Source organism: Cyanistes caeruleus, chromosome 13 (assembly GCF_971803275.1).
Source record: "Cyanistes caeruleus chromosome 13, bCyaCae1.hap1.1, whole genome shotgun sequence".
NCBI classification, from domain to species: Eukaryota; Metazoa; Chordata; class Aves; order Passeriformes; family Paridae; genus Cyanistes; species Cyanistes caeruleus.
The window spans coordinates 14,844,440-14,864,912 of NC_141713.1; the positions used below are offsets into that span (position 1 = coordinate 14,844,440).

Below are 20,473 nucleotides of genomic sequence, written 5' to 3' on the forward strand. Positions count from 1 at the left end.
CAGTCAGATAATGGGATTCTGACCTCATTGCACTAATTACTGGAGAACAACTGTTAAAAAATGGGTCCCCTGCCTCCAGTCAGCTGAAGGCTTTTATGATAAGACAATTGGAGGGAATCTGTTGGAATTTAAGGTGGCTGTAGTTTAACTAGGCAAGGACAAAGGTGAGTATCTGTAGAAAGTCATCCTGGTCAGTGTTGGAAACAACACTGCTGCATCTGAGTGCTTGCTGAAAGATGCTGTGTGTAGGGAAATGACCTCTTCATTCCTTGTTCTGGGCTGGCTGAGGAAGATTCTGTTTTCTTTTCTTATACTTCCTCAGGAAGTTGTGTGTTTTGGATATTGACTTTGATCATGTCGAATTTTTTTTTTAAGTGAATGATAAATATCACCCCCCTAGATACATAACAAACTGCAGAAATTCTTATAAGCGTTTCAAATTCTGATTGTTCTGATAAGCAGATTTCAGTTTTTAATTCTTGCTCCCACAAGTGCAATCAAAATGTATTGATTCTGCATTTAGCCTTTAGAACTTGAAATTCAATAACATCCTACTGCTGAACTAGACTTCCCCAAGAATAATGGAAAATTAATTTTAGAAGCTAAATAGAAATGCATCAAGATGGGTGAGGTATATGTATGTCTGGTGTGTCATTCTGAAGAATAACTCTCACTCTAAATAGAAAATTACAGATAATACTATCTGTAACATAGTATTCTGTAGTATATAGAGAGTAAATATAGTATTTTTTCCCTTTTTTGACACAGCCTAATACTAGTTTTTCCTTCTCATTTTTTGTGTCGTGAATAAGAACACTGTCACAGTTGTTATGGTTTTTCTAGGATACACAGGAATGTTTTTTGACATGAGCATTTTATTGTAAGTATGGTATACACGAGACTGCAAGCTTGAAGCAAAGCTGGTATTCTTTACATGGGTGAGTTTGTGATCTGACCATTCCCTTCCTGTTGTTTGCTTGCTGTGGATGAAAGAGCTCACAGCTGTCAGACACCTTTCCTCTCCCCACTGTGTTCTGTGGAGAATAGGAGCAATATGCCCCCTGAGGTAGCAGAAGCAGTTGCTTCATTTAATTGTCTGTACGACAGCTGTCAATGCTGATCTGCAAAACCAGGCTGGTAAAGACGCTAAATGCAACTTAGTGCTTCCCACAGGAGGTTCCTCTTGTGTAGTCCAGAGGAAAATCTGTTTTAGATGGATACCTAGTTATTACATTGTCTGTAAATGGAATAATCTCCTTGACCTTAATGAAAAAGGTATGGAAATGGATGGCAACTGTAATATTTAACACCTATATTTCTTTATCAAAAATTACTGTTAAATTTTACTAAGAAGTAACATGGTTAAAAACTCATTTGACCTTGTGTCAAAATTTGATCACAATTGTGGAAACAATTCCTTAAAATCGATCTTGTCATTCAGAACACAATTAATTTCCTGTGAAAAGAGCTGAGTTAAAAAGGGAACAATAATTCCTCAACTAAATCCCCCTAGACTTGGAAAGAAACATTGGGAAACTATTCTGACTTGGATTTCAAGAATGTGTAGGAGCTCTGGCTTTAGTCTGAGCTGAGGTGTAGAAATCTAAAAAGTGTTAATCTGCAAGAAACCTGCCCTTGGGAACTTGCATTATTTTAAGGTAGAATACTAATTTCTGTGTCTGCTGTTTGAAGCTTTCCAAATGTGAACTGGAACTGTCTTCTCAAGCCTGTGGATGGCTTCCAGTGCTGCTGCTGGCAACAGCTTTTTCACCTGCAGTGCAGGTAAACTGAGAAATGCTGTTTGCTGCATCACTGAATTGCTCAGTTCAGTAGTAGCCAGTGTTTTGTTAGGTTTTTTTCCTTTGGGATGCTCGAAAGAAAAGCATATGTGTGCATATGCATGCATACCCAGATGTGTATGAGAAGGTAAAAGTTGGATGAAAAAAGGCATGGTATTAAAAAAACCCTAAAAAAACCCCAAAAAAACCCCACCCAACCAAAACCAAAAAACAACCCTTGAGAAAAAGGAAAGAAATATGTTGAGAAGGGGAAGAAAAAAAATGTTGTTTGCAGGACCCTTATAAGCCCACAAAAGGAGTTTTCTGAAAATATATTTACTTTGAAATGTTTCTTTCTTTGGACAATTACAAAGATGGAGTTGAAACAAATTTAATGTTTCCAAGATTTTGAGCAAATTATACTTCCATATTGATGAATTGCGACATCATATATGATTCCATCCTTTAAACAGTAATAAATCACCCAACCCACAAACACATACATTTCCCATATGGAGAGCTGGGAATACTAATTGTCTCTAAAAAGGTGTTTAGCATGAGCTTAAGGAAACTTTTCACTTTAATAAAGCAAAAGCATAAAATAAGTCACTGGCATAATAATGCCATCATTCTTTTTGTTGTTTTTATTCTTAATATATGTGCTTAATTCTGGGCTCCTCAGTACGAGAAAGACAAGGAGCTGCTGGAGAGGGTCTAGCATTGGCCAGATAAGATATGATAAAGGATCTGGAGCATCTCTTGTGAGGGAAAAACTGAACCTGTTTAGTCTGGAGAAGACTGAGAGGGGAATCTCATTTATGCATATAAATAATCCCCAGGCAGGTGCCAAGAGGATGGTGCCAGATTCTTCAGTGGTTTCCAGTGACAGGCCGAGGAGCAGTGGCCATAAGTTAAAACACAAGAACTTCCACCTCAGCATGAGGAAGAACTTCTTTCCATGGAGGATGGCAGAACACTGGGAGAGCTGCCCACTGAGGGTGTGGAGTCTCCCTCTCTGGAGACATTCTGAACCCATTGGACACATACCTGTGTCACCTGCTCCAGGTGACCCTGCCTTGGCAAGGCTGTTGGACTGGGTGATATCCAGAAGTCCCTTACAGCCTTAAAAATTATGTGGTTCTGTGTGATTCTGTGTTGTAAAGTCATTGGTAGTACAGGAGTTAGCAATGTTGTCCATGTGCATTTCAAAGGTATTAAAGGGTCTCTGTTAAATTCTAGACTGGGGCATCTTAGTATTCTCCTATATTCCTAGTTTCTGGGTGTTGGGCTCTATATATTTCTCAGTTCCTGCTGAGTCACCTTGACATCCCTTAAATTAGTGCTGGATAGCATGAAAAATAGAACACTTTGAGTACAGCCTAAGAGCAGCGTCACAACAGGGACCTTGGCTCATGGTCCCATGATAATCACAGGCTCATTCTTCTGTCTCAGTTGTCAGTGCTCAGTGGGGTGAGTACCTTCACAGGTCTTCTTCAAACTTCTCTTGGTCTTTTGTGAGTGAATGCAGTTCTTTACAGTTCAGAAACTAGCCCAAATAAGCAGTTTGTGTCAAAGCCAACACTCACCTCAGACTGCCTTTGAACTGTTTTCACTGTTCTTGATTGGACTGTTTGGGCATGCAGAAAGAATGAAAATAACATATTACTTGCTTTGCTGTGTAACTAATGGATATTTGATGTTTCCAAGTCTTGTGCATTTGAAATGGTGTATCAGTAAAATCTAGGGGAGGTGATAGAAATAGTGTGAGCAAAGAAATGGAGAACGAAGTGGAAAAACTGAGTTTCTGCAGAAAAGAGAAAAGCTTTAAAAATGACAGCCTCAGTCTGACTGGGCAGTGAGTGCCATGTCCAGGTTTTGAAAGGCTGGTGAGTTTGTGAGGTTGGTTTGTTTTTTTTTTTACATTTGTCTTGGTTTTTTTGTGAAGTAGTAAGTCTTCTCACAGTTCTCAGAAGCATTTTGCATAGAGAATTTCTTTTCTTACTCATGGCTTAGCTCTTATCTTGCCCTGCCGCAACTCTGGGTTTGCCGGTTCTCAGAGACCCAGTGGGAGCAGTGCTGAGCTGGTTAAACTGGGTTTCATCAGTTCATGCTATATCCAGAGCCACCGGTGTTGTTTGCCCTGTGTACTGAGCTCCAGCAGGGAGGCACAAGGACTCAGAGCCATGGAAATCAGGCACCCTGTGAGCCAAGGAGCTCAGGCTGTGCTGGCTGCCACAGGGCTGCACCTCCAGAGCGCTGCCAGGACAAGCGCAGAAAATGAGCAGGGTTAACTTCTCTTGCTAATTGCAGGTAGAAAAGAGGCAGCCTGTTTCAATTACAATATAAATTACAACTTTTCCAGTCGTTCATTGGATTCCTGTTGCACTTTCTTCTGAACAGGAGCTACTTAGAGCTTTTTTGCTGTAAAAATTTACTTGCAGAGATAAGTCTTCACTTGTTGATGAGATGTTTAGCCTAAGAAGCTCTTGCCAAAACTAAGACAGAATGAGAACATCAGAAATAGAGAAGAAAATCAGTATTCCATGACTGTTTAGCAAGCAAAACGTTTTGTTTCAAAGCTGGCTTTGTGTGTGTAAATTGTTACTGTTTTAGTATGTATTTGGTCTGAGTTTAAAAAGCTGGAGAGAAATAATCTAATTCTGAGGTAGAGTTGAATCAATTTTTAATGCAAAGGAGCAACATTCGGTACTGAATTGAGGAGAATTGCAGCTGTTTGAATGAAATGCATCCCAATTAAGTCACAACAGCACTTTGAAGAGAAGTGAACCCTGAAAGAGAAATGAGCAGTAATGTGGCACATCCTAACCCTTGAAATTCAAGCACAAAATGCAGAGCTTTTTGGCATTATGAGACGAACTCGCTTTTTGAATCCAGTTGCAAATTCCAATGTTCTGAAATTAGATAAAGTTTTCAGAGGTATTGTTTGTGCGAGTAAACACTCCTACTGCTGTTCCTTGTGATACAGGACTGGATTAAAAGTTCTGAGTACTTTTTGTTGTAGTGACTGAATTACTGTAACTGAAAAAATTGAAAGCAAAGTAGATTTTCAGAAAAATAGCACCACCATGTTGCAGAGATGTTTGTATTCTGATTCTGTTCTTTAATTAGTGGATTGATTGTGTGCCTATGGAGGGGGGGCAGGTATAGAGCAAAACACGGGACACTCCCTCTGGAAAGGTAGAAAATGTAGCGGCAGGATGTTCGCTATGCATTTCCTGCTGCCTTCCTGCCATTTTCGGGACTTGGGCTCTGCTGCATTTTCCTCCCTCATGCTGTTTTCTCCTTTCTAAATGTTTGCTTGTCAGGACACACTAAGTAGTGCTCTTTTAAGCAGAAATGCAGGTATGTCAATATTGTCATAATGTTACTGTTTAATCTAGTAACCTTAGAGAGGACCTTGTTATTTCTGCAGTGCTACTGTTCACCAAAATGATTAGCACTAAACTGAAGTCCATTAAATGTGACCTGTGTGCATAATACAGTAGCACAGGTACTGTAATCTGTAGCTGGGTGTTCATGAATTAATGCTAATCTGCATGCAGTTAAAACAAGCTAAAGGGAAGTGTAAGTGCAAATGTTAGGATATAAATACAACTGATTGGACAAGCTACATCTACTGCAATCTTAACAAGCGACCAAGAGAGCCTATATCACAAATGCTGCTTGTAGTCTTGCTCTTGAAACTTCTTTATAACTTCAAACTCTGTAATCTATTTTGCCTATTCTTCCCCCCGCTCCCTTCAAGAGGAGCACAGGAAGTTCAGCCGTGACATATAAAGGCAGGAAATGTGTAATGAATGAGCCAGGCCAACTCCTTCTGTAGCTATTCTATATGAATATTAATGTTACTTTTGAATGTAAGTTTCTGTTTGTGGTATTATACAACTATTCAAAGTGAAGTCTAATCTTTGGGGTTTTTTTTCCTCCTTAGAGCACAACAATGGAAGAAACAGCTATATGGGAACAACACACAGTGACTCTTCACAGGGTGAGTTCATACAATTGGCTGTGTGTGCCTAATGCAGGATACTGGTAGTTTTTGAAAACAATAGGAAAAAGCCAGATGTCAGGAAGTAAAAGGAAAGGAAACTGTCATATTCCCTTGTTTAAATTTAGAAGTGTTGTAAAAGCTCCATGTGATAGCTCTATTTGTTTGTTGGGCTTCAGAGATAAGCCTGCCTACGAATAACCACGCTAGAAACAAAGCTTTAGATTACATCTGTACCTAACTGAAGGGAGGTAGAAATCTGTGTTCATTCATGGTAGGGCTGTAACTATGCTTGAAAGTTTTAAAACTTTATTTTCAGTGACATAAAACAATGTAATTGCATATAAATAAATGTATTCAAATCTGTCTTATTTGCTTGCTGCTTTCTCAAACCACTGGCTGGAAGCAGTGATTCTGGGTGGTCAGAATGTGTACCCTGCACAAAGGAATGTGTGCTGGGAACCAGTGAATAGCAAGACCGCTTTTGCATTTAGACTCCTCTTGTTTGAGTTACTCCTAAATTGAGTTCTGATGTAGCTATCGTGAAGCTGTACAAGAGAGTCAGTAAGGAATTAATTGCTTAGGAAAAGTCAGAGTGTGATGCCATTTCTGGCAGCAATTTAGTATTAAAGCAGCCACGGAAACATGGTCCAAATAGCTGCATTCATCCCAAAAACAGGGAGATGTGGAAGTGTTGTCTCAAGGGAGCAAGTTATACAATTTGCCTTCAGTTCATCATAGAATAAAGGCGTTTTAAAATTGTAGCACTGGTGGGATGAATGGACCTTGTACAAAAATGCCCATGTGTAGGTCAGCTGGTCAGATAAAATGTTAATTCTCTGTCAGACCTGTTAACTGTTGATTCTAAAGGCTTTAATGTTGTTGATTCAAAGTAACTGTTCGGGTAGGTGCCCTTTTGTGAACACTCAGTTTGACCAGAGGGCTGACAAAGTATCCCATCTCTGTCTGCAGCCACATGATGAAAGGGAAGTATGAGTAAAAATTACAATGTGTAGTGATATTTATCTAATTTATCTAATATCTAATGTTATCTAATTTATCTAATATTCTTAATATTAGATATTTTTAAGTCAACAAGTTTTTTAGCAAGAAGTGTTATTTCTATATATAATTAACTGCCTTTTATATTTTCATCTTGAAACTGTCCAGTCATCCCTGTAATCTCTGTAAACTTCAGGTTTTTTACTCATATTACTGATTAAATAAGTACTGCTTTATAGTCAAACAAAAAATGCCACAGTAATATAAGGTTGGCTCGTAGGCTTGGTGATAGCTCACTTTCCCTTGAAGGGCACCTTTTCCTGGTCAGTTGGAGCAGTAATTTCAGTGACACCAGAAGTGAGACGTTTAGTCCATGCACAAACAAATAATGAAATGCTGTTACTTATATGGTGTTATGTTGAACAAAATTTTAAATAATTGGAAGGGACCAGAGATCTCATTTTTGGTTGGACTTGCAGATAGTCAGAGGTTCTTTTATAGCACTGATGTAAAAGTATAACTGTAATTATAATTTCACTTATGATCTTTTATGTGCCAAAATTCTGCCAACTCTTCTGGTATAACTGTTTTGTTACCTGATTAAGTAGCTCTTACTTAGGTGTTGAAAGCTGATGATAGGTACTGTTAATAACTTCAATAGTATTAATTTAGTCAGTTAAAAACAGTTATTTCCATCTGCCAGATAACAAAACCAAACCCCTTATGCTAATATGAAACAAATATGTGCTTAGAATTACCCTTAACCCTGGGAAGAGGATTTACTGCTGAACTCCAGCACTACTGTCAAAAGACTCATTAGAAAGTTTTTTGAGAAGCAGAGACTAGAATTTCTCACCAAGAGGTTTTGATGCCTTTCTTTACCACCCTTCCAGCTTCCTGGACTGAACTGCTACTTAACTCTTTAAGAGACTGCTACTTAACTCTTAATTGAGACTTAATCTTAACAGTCTCAAACTCAGTTAAAACTTATTAGATAGCTACAGTTACCTTTTATTGAGAGATCTTCTGATACTTAATTGCAAAGTACTCAAGGGAGGAATCATGCACTTTATCACCTGGGTTTTTTTCCTACTTGGAGCTAAGCTCTGTGGGAGATGTGTGTCCTTTCCCCAAAACATAGAAACCAGGTATGTACCTACCTTTTTGACTGTCCCACACTACATTACTGTGAGAAAGTTGAATAGTACAGCTCTTTTTTTTGTGTTTTTTCTGCAACATCTGAATACTTTTTGTTGTAGTGGCTGAATTACGGTTATGACTGAGTGACAGGTGAAGTTCTGATACAAGGATATTTTTTTTAAATGCTGTTTTACTTAAAGTATATATTGGTATCTCGTATAATTTGTAGTGATCGACATCTTGCTATTTCCAGACATGTCTAGGAGCTGGGCTCAGTTTTCAGAGAGCAGTTCTGATAATCAGTTGTCTCTCAAGATGATGGTAGGCAGCAGGATAAAATGGAAAGTAGGTAGGCTGTTTTTTACTGGAAGGTTTTTTGTGACCTTTTAAATCTTCAGAAGAATTTAGGATTTCATTCTTGACTTTGGAGTATTTCTGAAGACCTTGATTTATCTTATTAGAAACTCTGTATCTGACTTGTTTGGCCTGTTAAGTGTTGTCTGTATATGAGACTGCATTGTTTCAGGGCTTCTGGAAGAGAGCATTAAAATATGAAACAGTCATCACCATACTGGTGATTTGATTTGCAAATACACTTTTAAAACGTAGTATGGCAAGCAGCAAGATAAGATTTGCAGTGAGTTTCTGCCCCCCTTAGCTTGATTTTTGTATTTCTTACCATGAGTGGAGAATTTAAAAATATTTTTATTTATGGTGAATGAAAGATAGAGAATATTTAAATCAAATTTGACATAAATGTCTTTGTTATTATCTCTTTTCTCCCTTTCCTTCCCCACCCAAATACAGCGCAAACTAAGTTGTGGTTGTTAAAATAATGGAAAACTAAAAGCAGGAGTGTCATGAGAGTGGAAATATTATGTTTTGATAGGGGTTTTACTAACATTTTTGTGTAGGCTATTATATATTCTCTTTGACTTTAAAAAATAAAACTGAAAAAGCCCCTCAGGTCTGGTCACGAGTGGACATTTGAGAGCCTCCTTCATGGCACCAAGTTTCACTTAATTCTTGCATCCCTGCCACAATTTCTGGTTGATCTGTCTGGGAGGTATTTTGAAAAGAAGTCCATTTATCCTCTAATGAATTAAAATGGATATAAAAGAAGCAGTAAGGTGTGCCCTTCCCCAGTCCCCCACACTTAGACCGACTTCCTTCTTGGCAACAGCATGGACCAACTACTCAACTCCATTTCTGAACACTGAATCTCCAAATCTGTATTTTAATGCTGTTCCTATTCACTCCTCACAGGCAAAACTGAAACATCTTTTTATAACCGTTGTTTTGGGAGGAAATAGGAAACAAGTAGGTTTTGGGCAGTAATTGATGTCCAAAAAACTGAATGTCATGTGTCTTGCAGCCAGATGCAGACTGCCATGTTGCCTCTGCTGTCACTTTTGGGTTATGAAACTCTCTGCTAAAGCTGGGTCATGTTTGTTAAAAAGTCTGGAAAAGAGAAAGTGAAGTCTGCCAGCACAAAGTGTGTGCTCTCTGAAAGAGAGAAGTGAGATTGACCCAAACGTGATCTTTTCCATCCAGTGACTGCATTTTGCATAGTTAAAAATGGCAGAATAAATTCTTGAGTAAAAGACAGCATTTAAATAGTAATATCCTCAAAATGTTTTCTGGGCAGTGATGAAAGAGCTAGATGGTTTGCAGATCGGTTATATTTAGAAAGCTTATTTCCCACCCTCGCTGCTTCCAGGCAGAAATGTAAGCATCATTGTTGGATCTTGAAATATCTAACAGGAATAACTTTTCAGAGGCATTGACCTTGCTGTAGTGGCAGGTCACCCTAGAGGGAAAAGATTGAAGCAAATTACTTTTGTTAAGATGCAGATGATTTGCAAGTGCTGACAAGGTTTTGATGTATTTAATGGTACAAGTGATCTTGGTATTATTTGTAAGAACTGAGCCTGCAGTCATACTACTCTGTGCAGCAATCCTGTCAGTTCCTGAGTGAAGTGAGGTCGAGCTGGGTAAATACCATCATGGGAAAACTCAAAGAAAGTGTTGCAGGAAATGATATAAGGGTTTGAGTTAGAGTTGCAGCTCAGTGGAATGGTTTGTTGTGCTTACTGAAGACTGAGGTCTTGCTGATGACCACCTGAGGTCTAGGCCATAATAATCCAAATGAGAACTCTAGTCTCTTAGTCTAGAGTAGTGACTCCAAAAACCTCTGCCTTCTGAAAGTGTTTCTTTTTAATCTATCCCCTGTTACTGGATTGCATAGCATTGATTGGTTCATTGATCCTGCTTTTCTTTCAAAAACTTGTATTCATCTCATGGGACCTTTTTGTGTTTGGCATGGGAATGCAAATTGTGACTATTAGATATTGGAAAGTAAAAATATTGCTTTTGTTACATTATAGGCCCCTGGATTTGGATTTGGTATTGCAATATCTGGAGGAAGAGATAATCCTCACTTTCAGAGTGGTGAGACATCAATAGTTATTTCTGATGTGCTGAAAGGAGGCCCAGCAGAAGGACTGCTACAGTAAGTGCCAAACTATACCTCGGTTCTGATACAGGGGCATTCATTCATCTTTGTCCGTAGTAGCTTAACCTCCTGATTGCTTTGGGATCAAGTTGTCTGTAACTGTTGGTGTAGCGGGTTTGTAATACAGGCACTTTGCTCAGGGGCACCTATTCACCAATATTTTCTTCTTAGCATAAGGTATTTATACTGTACATTGTGATGTTTTTCATGTAGAGAAAATGACCGTGTTGCAATGGTTAATGGAGTTTCAATGGATAATGTCGAGCATGCATTTGCTGTTCAGCAGCTGAGGAAAAGTGGGAAGAATGCCAAAATTGTAAGTGAATGTCTTGAAGATTTAAAGTTTCATCATTATAGAGTAAAAGTACAATAGTGTAATGTCTGCTATAAAATATGGGCATGATGCAAGGTACTTGAATAACACCTGTGTGATGTTTCAGGTTTAAGTGATAATCATGGCATGTTTATCAAGTGGGTCACTCAGAATGTTTTTTGAAATGTGAATGATGATGATTGCATAGTGTAGCATGGGATAATTCAGACTCCTTTATGGTAAAGTTCTTCTCAGATTGCCAAATTGTGGCAAGTCAGCTTTGTTTAAAATTTGTTTGCTTTGTTGGATGCACTTTTACTGAGTTTTTCAAAGGCTGGCGTATGCTAAAGGACAAGCTGTTCAGGCACTAACACAGTTCTTTTTGTGTTCAGTAAACAGTTTGCCAAAATAAAGTATAATTAACTTAATTCCTATAATTTTGTAGGCTTATTCTAAGTGGTTGGTATTTGAACTTTTGCAAAACAGAACAGGTCATCCCCAAAGGGTAATCCAGCTTTCTATAGAAGTTTGAGGGTTATGTTACAGAAAAATAGCACCAAAAATGCACAATGTTTAGAAGTTTCTTAATGAAAAGAGACTTCTGGGGCTTGTAGAAAAGCTTTTCTGCTGACAGATTTTTAGTGCATTTGTGTGCTTTAATGCAGTTGCAAAAAAAGTGTAATGTTCCACGTTTGTAGATTTGGCAGCAGTTCTTCAAAGCTTACAGAAAGCAATGTGTGGCAAGCTGTGCAGGGCTTTCAGTGTGTTAAATATTTGGTGTGTAGATTTATATTTTTTAAAAAAGTAATTAATGAAAACTTTATGGTAGGACTTGGTTTGGTTCTGTAATGCATAGCAAAGAAATCTCTGAGCAAGGCCTGGCTCATATTGTAGAACCAGCTAAGTTGTACAAACCAACTTTGAACTTCCAGAGTGACTGCTCCCCTTCCTCTGTGTCTTGCATAAACATTTCTTTGGAAGACTGGGAGACTTCAAAGTTGAGGAGAATTACTGTCAAGAGCATACTGAGTATACACTAGATTACATGTTAGCAAAGAAAGGGTTTTAGCAGTGCCAGTAACTGATTTTGTGGTTTTAAGCAAAGAGGGCATTCAAATATGTAGCTCTGAAGACAGAATTTTGTGTTGTGCTACCAAGTCTATTGATTGTTACCCTTTTGCCACTTGTACAAAAACATTGAAAAAGACTAAAATAACTGTAAAAACAGGTTTCTAGTAATCTGTATTGATTGGTCTCCTGTATTAATTTGATATAATTTTATAATGCAGATGCAACCCTTCAGAGCATCCACAAATGCATCTGCATGTTTTGAATGCTGGGATTAGCTTGGCTTCTGACATTTAGTAGCACCATTAGCATTACACAGCCAGAGGCTGATATTTGCTGTTGGGTTGTAGACTATCCGAAGGATGAAGAAAATTCAGATTCCAGTGACTCGACCAGACCCTGAACCAGTGTCTGAAAACGAGGACGACAGCTACGATGAGGAAATCCGGGATCCAAGGAGCAGCCGTGGTGGTCCCAGTGCCAGCAGGAGGCACGAGAAGAGCTGGGTCAGAGATCGCAGCGCGAGCAGGGAGAGGAGCTTGTCTCCGAGGTCAGACAGGAGGTCTGTCACCTCCAGCCAGCCTGCAAAGCCCACCAAAGTCACTCTGGTGAAATCCAGGAAAAATGAAGGTAACTTGTGTGTACATCTCTTGCTAATACTTTTTGCTGGTGTTGTGAAGCCAGCTGCTTCGCTCGGTGTTGGGCTAAAGGCTGTGTGGGCCGAATGAACTGTGCTGTTTCCAGTTTTCCCATTTTATCAGTAGCTGGCTCAAAACTTATAAAGTGCTATTGTATTTCATATTCCAAAATCTGTGTGCTTAGTTAAGGGTAAAGTATTATATAGTGTAAACAAATCCCAACTGCAGCCAACATCTGATAGTCAGCAGCTACATAGCTACACTTTAGCTGAGTCTTCAGTGAGTGTCTTGTTTGGAAGGGGGAAATTTGTAGATAACATCTAAGTGAAGCTGTTGAGCAGCAGTTCTGATTATAGGCAGTGTTAGAAAAAGATTGATATAACGGTGAAGCTATAACATATTCTGCTACAGCACTTTGTGTTGCCTGTGTAAATACTGTATAAAACAGTCTGTGAATCTCTAGATACCTCCCTCTTTTCTACTCTAACTTCATCAGTTTTCTTTTCTCTTTTATTATACAGAGTATGGTCTGCGGTTGGCAAGTCACATATTTGTGAAAGAAATATCACAGGATAGCCTGGCAGCAAGAGATGGCAATATCCAGGAAGGAGATGTTGTACTGAAGGTACAGTATATGGTGGTGGTGGTTGTTCAAAGGCAAAACTCACTGATACAACTCTGCCTAGAACTGGCAGTAACATGATTGAACAAAGAACAAAGATCAGTAACACGATTATAGTTAATAGAAGGTGTGTCACTTTTCATTACAAAGATCAAATTTAATATGAATCCACTTCCCTAAGGAAAGGAAAACTACGACATGTTTTTGGTATTGTTCCTTAAGTGTTTGTTATTCAGACAAATAATGCCCACTGTAAATACATAGTAAAGATTATTTGAAAAAGTATGAAGCTTTACTTAGTTATAAGTAAAATGTTGTGGAACGTTAATACTTGCCTTCAGGTAAATTTTTTTTTTTGGTTGGGGTTTTTTTTAGAAATACCCAGGGGTTAATTTTTTATGCCCCACCCCTAGCAGTATCCAAGGCAAGTGGATGGGGCTTTAAGCATCCTGGTCTAGTGGGAAGTGTCCCTGCCCATGGCAAGGTGGTTGTAACTGGATGGTCTTTGAGGTCCCTTCCAAATGATTTTTTAATTCATACTAACAATTTTTATTTCAAGGTAGTGCTGTGAATGTGTTGGTGCAAATAAATGGACCATTCTTAGCTCAGTTGTGTATAGCAGTGCTGGTTCAGAAAACATAACTAATATTTTACGAGTTTTCTGTTAGTGCTAGGAGCTTTGACTTTGAAAACTGCAAATAATTTTCTTTATTATGCAATATTTTGGATGTGCCTAATGGTCTTCCATTGAATTATGGTAATTTGATTTTTTAACTATTTCTAAATATCATCAGACAGAACACCATTCTTTATGCTGGAGATTCATTGGGGTTTTTTTATGAAGTTTATATCTGTTCTTTTTTCCTGCCCTATTCCAGATAAATGGCACAGTGACGGAAAATATGTCCTTAGCAGATGCCAAAACATTAATAGAAAGGTCAAAAGGCAAATTGAAGATGGTTGTTCAGCGAGATGAACGAGCCACACTCTTGAATGTCCCTGATCTTTCTGACAGTATTCATTCTGCTAATGCTTCAGAAAGAGATGGTGAGTATAAAAATTTGATTTCTAAAGAGGAAAAAACTCCCTGTGTTGTCAAGATAAGAAGTACCTAAGTGGGATGAGAGGGTGGGAAGGAGAAGTTAGGAGTAAGATTGTAATGGGGGTAATTTTTTGTTTGAATGTGATTGAAATCCACACCTTCAAAAACTGTAAAGAAAAAGATACAGTCCCTATTCTTGTGGCTGTTCTTTCAGGAATATTAAATTTGATTTTTGTGTAATAATAAGCATAGATTTAACATCTTCATAAAAATTCTCTGCAAAAGCTTATTCCCATTTAAGCAGGTCATGCCACCATTTAAATTACAGTCATTTCATGAAAAACAACTTTTATTTAACAGACATTTCAGAAATTCAGTCGCTGGCATCAGATCATTCCAACCGATCACATGACAGGCCCCGCCGCAGTCGTTCACGATCTCCTGACCAGAGGTCAGAGCCTTCAGACCATTCCAGACATTCTCCACAGCAGCCCAGCAACGGCAGGTGATGGCAGCGTTGTATTATTTTTAAATCAACTATTTAATGTAACATATAAGTTGCAGGAGTGCTTGGATTTAAATGGTGTAACAAATGTGAAGCAGAACTATGGAGGCAGTAATATGCCATTCTTTGTCTCAAGAGATGCAGATAATAATGATCCAAATACTTTAGACTTGAGGAGAAACTGAACATTTCTTTATTGTTACATTTTTTTTAAACATAATCATAGAGCATGGTTGTATGAATGACAATGTAAGTTTGATAGCAATATATGTTACTGAATAATGTGTAGTTGCATTTTGGTTTTGGAAAGCAGTTAGCTATGAGGAGATTTGAGATGACCTGTAGCACAGTTCCTGTTGCATGTCCAGTCTGGGTAAACTTGTTGATACTTTGCTTTCTTTAGGCATAGGGGTTATCTTATGTCTCTGAATACATTTAATTCCTACAAAACAAGGTGTATTGCACAGCAGATTTAACTTTTGCACTCTACATTTTAATATTTGAACTTGGTAAAAGAGGATTGATCATAATTCTTCAGTATGTGAGTCTAATTTTATAGGAATTCAGAGACAAGTAATGTACTGTATGGTTTGGAATTTTTTCTTCTGCCATATGAAACTTGAGTCCTGAATTACAAATCTGCCCAGTTTTGCATTTCCACAGTTTGGAAATAGACATTCTAATTTCTTGAATTAGTGTTTCAGTGTTGGATTTCAAATTCTACTAAATATTTGAAAAAGAAAAGTTTCTCTTGTGACTGCTCATAATACGATAGAACAGTAATTACAATTGATCTGTGCAAATTCCAAATTCAGAGCCTCTATCTGAAGGTTTTTAGATTCTGTTCAAAAACTCTGAAAAAATGCATTGCAACTGGCCATTTCATTAAAGATATGCCTGATTGCTTATTAATAAAATTGGCTTACCCAAGGGGAAAATAACAGACCTTCAAGGCTCTTAGAGGCTTTTAAAGGTCAATACAACTGCAGAAGAGATTGTACCTGCACATACACCTGCTTGGGGTTATGGGGGTTACAGGTATTTTTGCTTCTCTTTCGTGTACATTGTTCAGAGGGACCACAAGGCATGAAAGCTTGTTTTCAAGTAGGAACTGCATTCATGGAAAAAACTTAAAAGCAGGGTCCCAGAGGCAGGATTTTGACTGTGAAGGTTGTGAGATCTCTGTTATATTTCAAAACTGTATGTCTTGACATGCATTTCTAGTGCAGTCTGATAGGGCTTGCTGGAGGGAGGAACATAAAAAGAAAATCTATCAGAACTATGACTGACTTAGCTTAGTGTTAGTGCTTTCCTGTCCTACTGCAGTGGTTTAGTGGTAGATGGTCACTTCCTGTAGACCAAACTGTTGGAAGAATCAAATCCTCCCCGAGAGAGAACTTTGAAGTTATCTCAACTCTGAATGCATCCGTTATATCTTCTTTATGAGCAAGAGCTACTTTGGCATGGCTTGACTTCCTGTGCAACATGTCCCTTTCAAGATCAGAAAATCTGGGCCCTGAGCCATGTAAAGAAAAACATGTTGAGAGAAACTTCTCTTTGTAATGGTTGTTTGTGTAAGTTTAAATCTACTGTAAGATCAAATTAGTTGTTAACTACTTATTCTTTTTTGAGTTTGGTGGAAAATCTGGAGGAAGAAAAAGGCTTGAGAAAGGGCTGAGGAAGAAATGTGCAAAAAGTCTTCCAACTAAGCTTAAGGAGGATGTTAAAAATGTATTGATGATAATGAGTCTTTATTTAGATACTGTTCTGCCAAGTGTTTGTATGTTAATGAGGAGGGAAGTTCCAGGGGAATCCTCTTAGTCCTTTCATACAAGCTTAAGTACAGACTGACATTTCTGCCTGTGCACCAGAGTACAGAAATCTGTTAACAGAGCTGCTTTAGTATTGCTTTGGGGTCTGGCAGGGTCTTCAATGCTGTCCACCTTTCAGTGTTCCTCACTGGGATGTGCACCAGCCTGCTTGCAATGTTCCTGGATATAGGGTTTCCATAACAATTGGTGTTTGATTATTCTGTCAAAGCATTAAATAGGGCTTTAGTTTTCTTTAGTCTAAAGAAAGTTCGTAGATGTCTCTTGAACAGTCTTCTAAAAACTCAAATTCTAAAGCATTTTTCTTAGTAACAGAAAGGGCTAATTGTGCTTTCTATATAACCTATGAAGAGTTGTACTTAAAGTGCTAGAATGAGCAAAGTCTCTGCACCTAAGCTGGAGAGTACCTCAGGACAAGTTTCACACATCCTTCCTTAGCTATCTGGTCTTACTGCTGGCACTAAGAAGCTGCTGAGCTGGGTAAGCTTTTGGTGTGACCCATCCTAAAGACTGGCATTTAAAGCCAAGTGCTGCCAAACCTGCCAGATGGTATCTCTGGGCTGCTCTTTACTAACTGAATGAACCCCTGCTTAGGAACTCTGTCTCCTATGCTGACTTCCTCACATTGGTATTGGAATAGCAAGAACATCCTCTGGTGTGTTTAACACTTTAACCCCTCAGCAAGAAAGATGTGGTAGTTTGAAGAAATCACTGTGGAGATCATCATTATTTGTGGAAGGATGAGGCTGACTGCTATAATACCATTGTCAATTTATATGTAGCATAAGAGATTGGTTATTCTGTCCATTTACAAAACAAGCTGAAAAATTAGAATGTAAGATAAAAATCAGCTCTATTTTGAATGTCTCTAGGAAGGTGCTATTTTGCTCTTACCCTTCTTATGCTAAAGGGTTTGAGATATGCTAAATACATTTGGAAAAATCCTGCATGTTCATATTTTCCATAATTTTCTGTAGAGACAAACATTGTGTGTTGCAGGTCATCTCTTGTTCTGCAGTAATAGCACTAACATGTCCCTGAATGTATTTTGTAATTTAAAATTGTTTCTGTTAAACGCAGTTTGAAAAAATGTCAGGGAGAGGAAGTGAGGTAAAGGGGGCCCTGACACAGCACAGATGTTAAACAATAGTGTCACAGTGCACACAGTGAACAACACTTTGGTACTGTCTAGCTTATGCACCTAAACTGGAAATCCAAAAGAGTAGTAGGAAAACATCTATCAGTGATGTTTGGGAATGAAGTAGAAGGATAAATGCTTGCTGTTCACTTTCTTACACATAGTGGTTTTTAGCATCCTTTTAATTAGCTGTGGGAGGCTCCAAAAGGGACTTAGTCTGGATAAAAAGAGGCATGAATAGGGATTTTAAAAATTAAACTACTGTGCTTGTTTTTATCAATGACTTAAAATAAGATGACTGTTTATAATGCAAAAGTGCTTCTCTTCACAGTTTGTTGTGGTGATGGGAGTACTTTTCTGTATTCTGTTTGGCTGCCTTTGGGCACATGGTTTTAAAACTGGCAGAGGAATGTACTGAGAAGTTGTAGTAGGTTTTGGCTGAATAGCTAAGCTTTGTTTCTTATATATCAAAACTTTGTTTTGCTTCAGGAAAGCACATTCTATTTGTGTTTTGATTTTTGTGATTTCTTTTATTCTTTACTATACATCTTGGATGAGAAGACTTGCTGGGATCTGTTTTCTGAAGTGATATTTCCATTTCTTGAAGCATTATTTCTGATCAGGATCTTAACAATCTTAACCCCGATGATGGGGATTTGATCCATTTGTGCTTTATGGGCAGTGATGCTCATTGTTGCCCAGTAGCACCACCTAGCTGTTGGTAGTGCAGAACTTCTCTCTTTTTTCCCTCCAGTACAGATCTCTATGAGAGCAAATGGGCTTGCATCTACTGACCAAGCCCTTGTTTTCCTTGAGAAAATACCTTTTTCCCCCCGACGTGGCAAATCAGTCTGGTGTAATATGAAAGGTTGCTATTTGTGTCTGTCATATTTCAAATTTTCAAATATTTAATATATATTAAGTCCTTGCTTATTTGCCAACTCCCAGGAAGAAAACTTTCTTTTTCTAGCTCATTATTAATATTCATCTGTTCCAACCCTATTAAATTATTCAGTGTTCATCAGATAGCAGCGTAGTGGTTAACATTTCAACATGCAGCACATGTTCAGTTCTGCTGTGGTACAATTGGTAGCTTTATCTCAATACAACAATATAAGAATACCTGAATAGAAGTTACCTTCTGTAGAATTTTCCTTGCTTTCATCATTTGAAAACAAGAAGTTACTTTAACATGTCCTAAATTACTTCAGTTTGCACTCAAAGTGTGCAAAAGAAATGCATAAGAAGCAACAAATTGTCTTTTGACTAAAATGTGAGGATGAGAAGCACTCCCCTGTTGTCAAAGCTGTGGATTGAAGGCCTTATCCTCTCTGAGGAGATGAGAAATGAGGAACATATTTCTGCAGGCCTTGGCAGGACTTTGCAAAGATAAAAAGTGCCACACCAGCAGCACTTGTGTTTCAGGGCAGCTGACAAACAAAGGAGCAGATAATTTAGCTTGGTCACAGCAAAACTTAAGAACTAAGTCTAAAAATCCATTATGTCTATAGGAAGGGGTGAGGAAAAGAACATTGTAGTGGATTTTCTTCCTTTCTTCCCTTTGCTTCTCTATTCCTTATGTATCTATCAATATACAGCAGGTGTGTGTGACTTGTGTTTGAAGCAGAGAGGAGTCTGTGTCTGCTGCTCTCTAAACTGCCATACCTAGGGAACTCCTTTGTTAATGTGCTATTAGGGACAAAACACTAGGATTTATAAACGGTAAAAACGGCTAATAATGTGATAGTCTGAGAACAAAACCTTCCTCAATAGTAATGGTGATAGCTTACCCTGAACTTGATGAATGAAAGTATTTATCCTTTAGTCTTAATAGACTGAGATCATAGAAGCAGTTCTGTATGCAGAGTGGAATTTTTTTCTCTAATATAGTCATCGAAGCAGAGAAGATGAGAGAATAACTAAACCAGGAGCTGTCTCTACACCTGTAAAGAATGCAGATGATATTTCTAAAACTGTGGAAGAGGTGACAGTTGAAAGAACTGAAAAACAAACTCCACCACTCCCAGGTAAAAATATTAAAATATATTAATTGTGCATGTCATTAAGAATGGATGACCAGTAAAGACTTAATGTTCTTGCATATTTGTGGAATTACTTTCAAGTCTTAAAACAAACCAAGTCCTAATCATTTTTATTTCTGAATTCAAATAGTCTTTGTAACCATAATCCCATTTACATCTTTAGAGTTTTGGTCCTGAAAACCTAAGTTGTGGGGTCTGTCTTTATATGGGAGTCAGATTTCCGTGTTTAGGATTGTAGTTGTAAGTGATGGTTGTAGTTTTGTACTGATTTCTCAGGCAAGGTTAAAATCTTATCATTTCTGAGTGTTCAATAGTGAATGTGTTCTTATAGGTTACTGTAGCAGTTATAACAATGATGTAGTTAAGCCTGTTTAGAGCTACTGTTCCCAAGATACAACACAAAACACTCCCAAATGCTTTGTTCATGTAGCAGTTAACTACAGTCATGGACCAAGAAGGGAGCTTAACAAATGCAGTACTGCTAATCAAACCAGAAAAAAATTTCATTCCTTGTCCCAAAAGGGAAGGATAAGCTAAATGGCAGCAGATAAAAGCCAGATGGTGTAAAAAATAAAAAAACAAACAAACAAAAGATGCTACAGGACACTGTTCTGGGCAGGCTGGCACTTACAAGATTTTTGTTTACACAATGAGGCACTTCAATGAAGTTACAAGTGGAGAAAGGAGCTGTGCAGATGGTTTAGAGGGAGTTGTTACTGAAAGGCTGGGTGCAATGAGAGAGAACACATTCAAGCTTGAAAAATATTTGAGGACCTAAGGGATGAGCAGTGACACTTCTGCGTGTAGTAGTCAGTAGATTAGTGAAGAACTA

At 38.1% G+C, this 20,473-nt stretch overlaps 1 protein-coding gene and 1 long non-coding RNA gene across 20 annotated transcripts in view; one reads left to right on the top strand and one right to left on the bottom strand.

Annotated features, from left to right (window-relative positions):
* TJP1 (tight junction protein 1) overlaps window positions 1–20,473 on the top strand; it is a 159,699-nt gene that overhangs the window by 113,182 nt on the left and 26,044 nt on the right. For all 19 annotated transcript variants that reach the window (XM_086849069.1, XM_086849072.1, XM_086849071.1 and 16 more), the window contains 8 exons: window positions 5,731–5,787; window positions 10,317–10,441; window positions 10,658–10,760; window positions 12,176–12,455; window positions 12,985–13,088; window positions 13,964–14,132; window positions 14,488–14,632; window positions 19,490–19,626. In XM_086849069.1, the coding sequence (XP_086705195.1) occupies window positions 5,731–5,787; window positions 10,317–10,441; window positions 10,658–10,760; window positions 12,176–12,455; window positions 12,985–13,088; window positions 13,964–14,132; window positions 14,488–14,632; window positions 19,490–19,626 (1,120 nt within the window). The remainder of the gene's footprint in view (window positions 1–5,730; window positions 5,788–10,316; window positions 10,442–10,657; window positions 10,761–12,175; window positions 12,456–12,984; window positions 13,089–13,963; window positions 14,133–14,487; window positions 14,633–19,489; window positions 19,627–20,473) is intronic.
* On the bottom strand, window positions 16,367–19,542 carry LOC111934187 (uncharacterized). Its single transcript, XR_002867088.2, has 2 exons — window positions 19,390–19,542; window positions 16,367–16,663 (listed from the first exon to the last, which is right to left on the bottom strand). It is a non-coding gene; the product is annotated as an uncharacterized LOC111934187 (long non-coding RNA).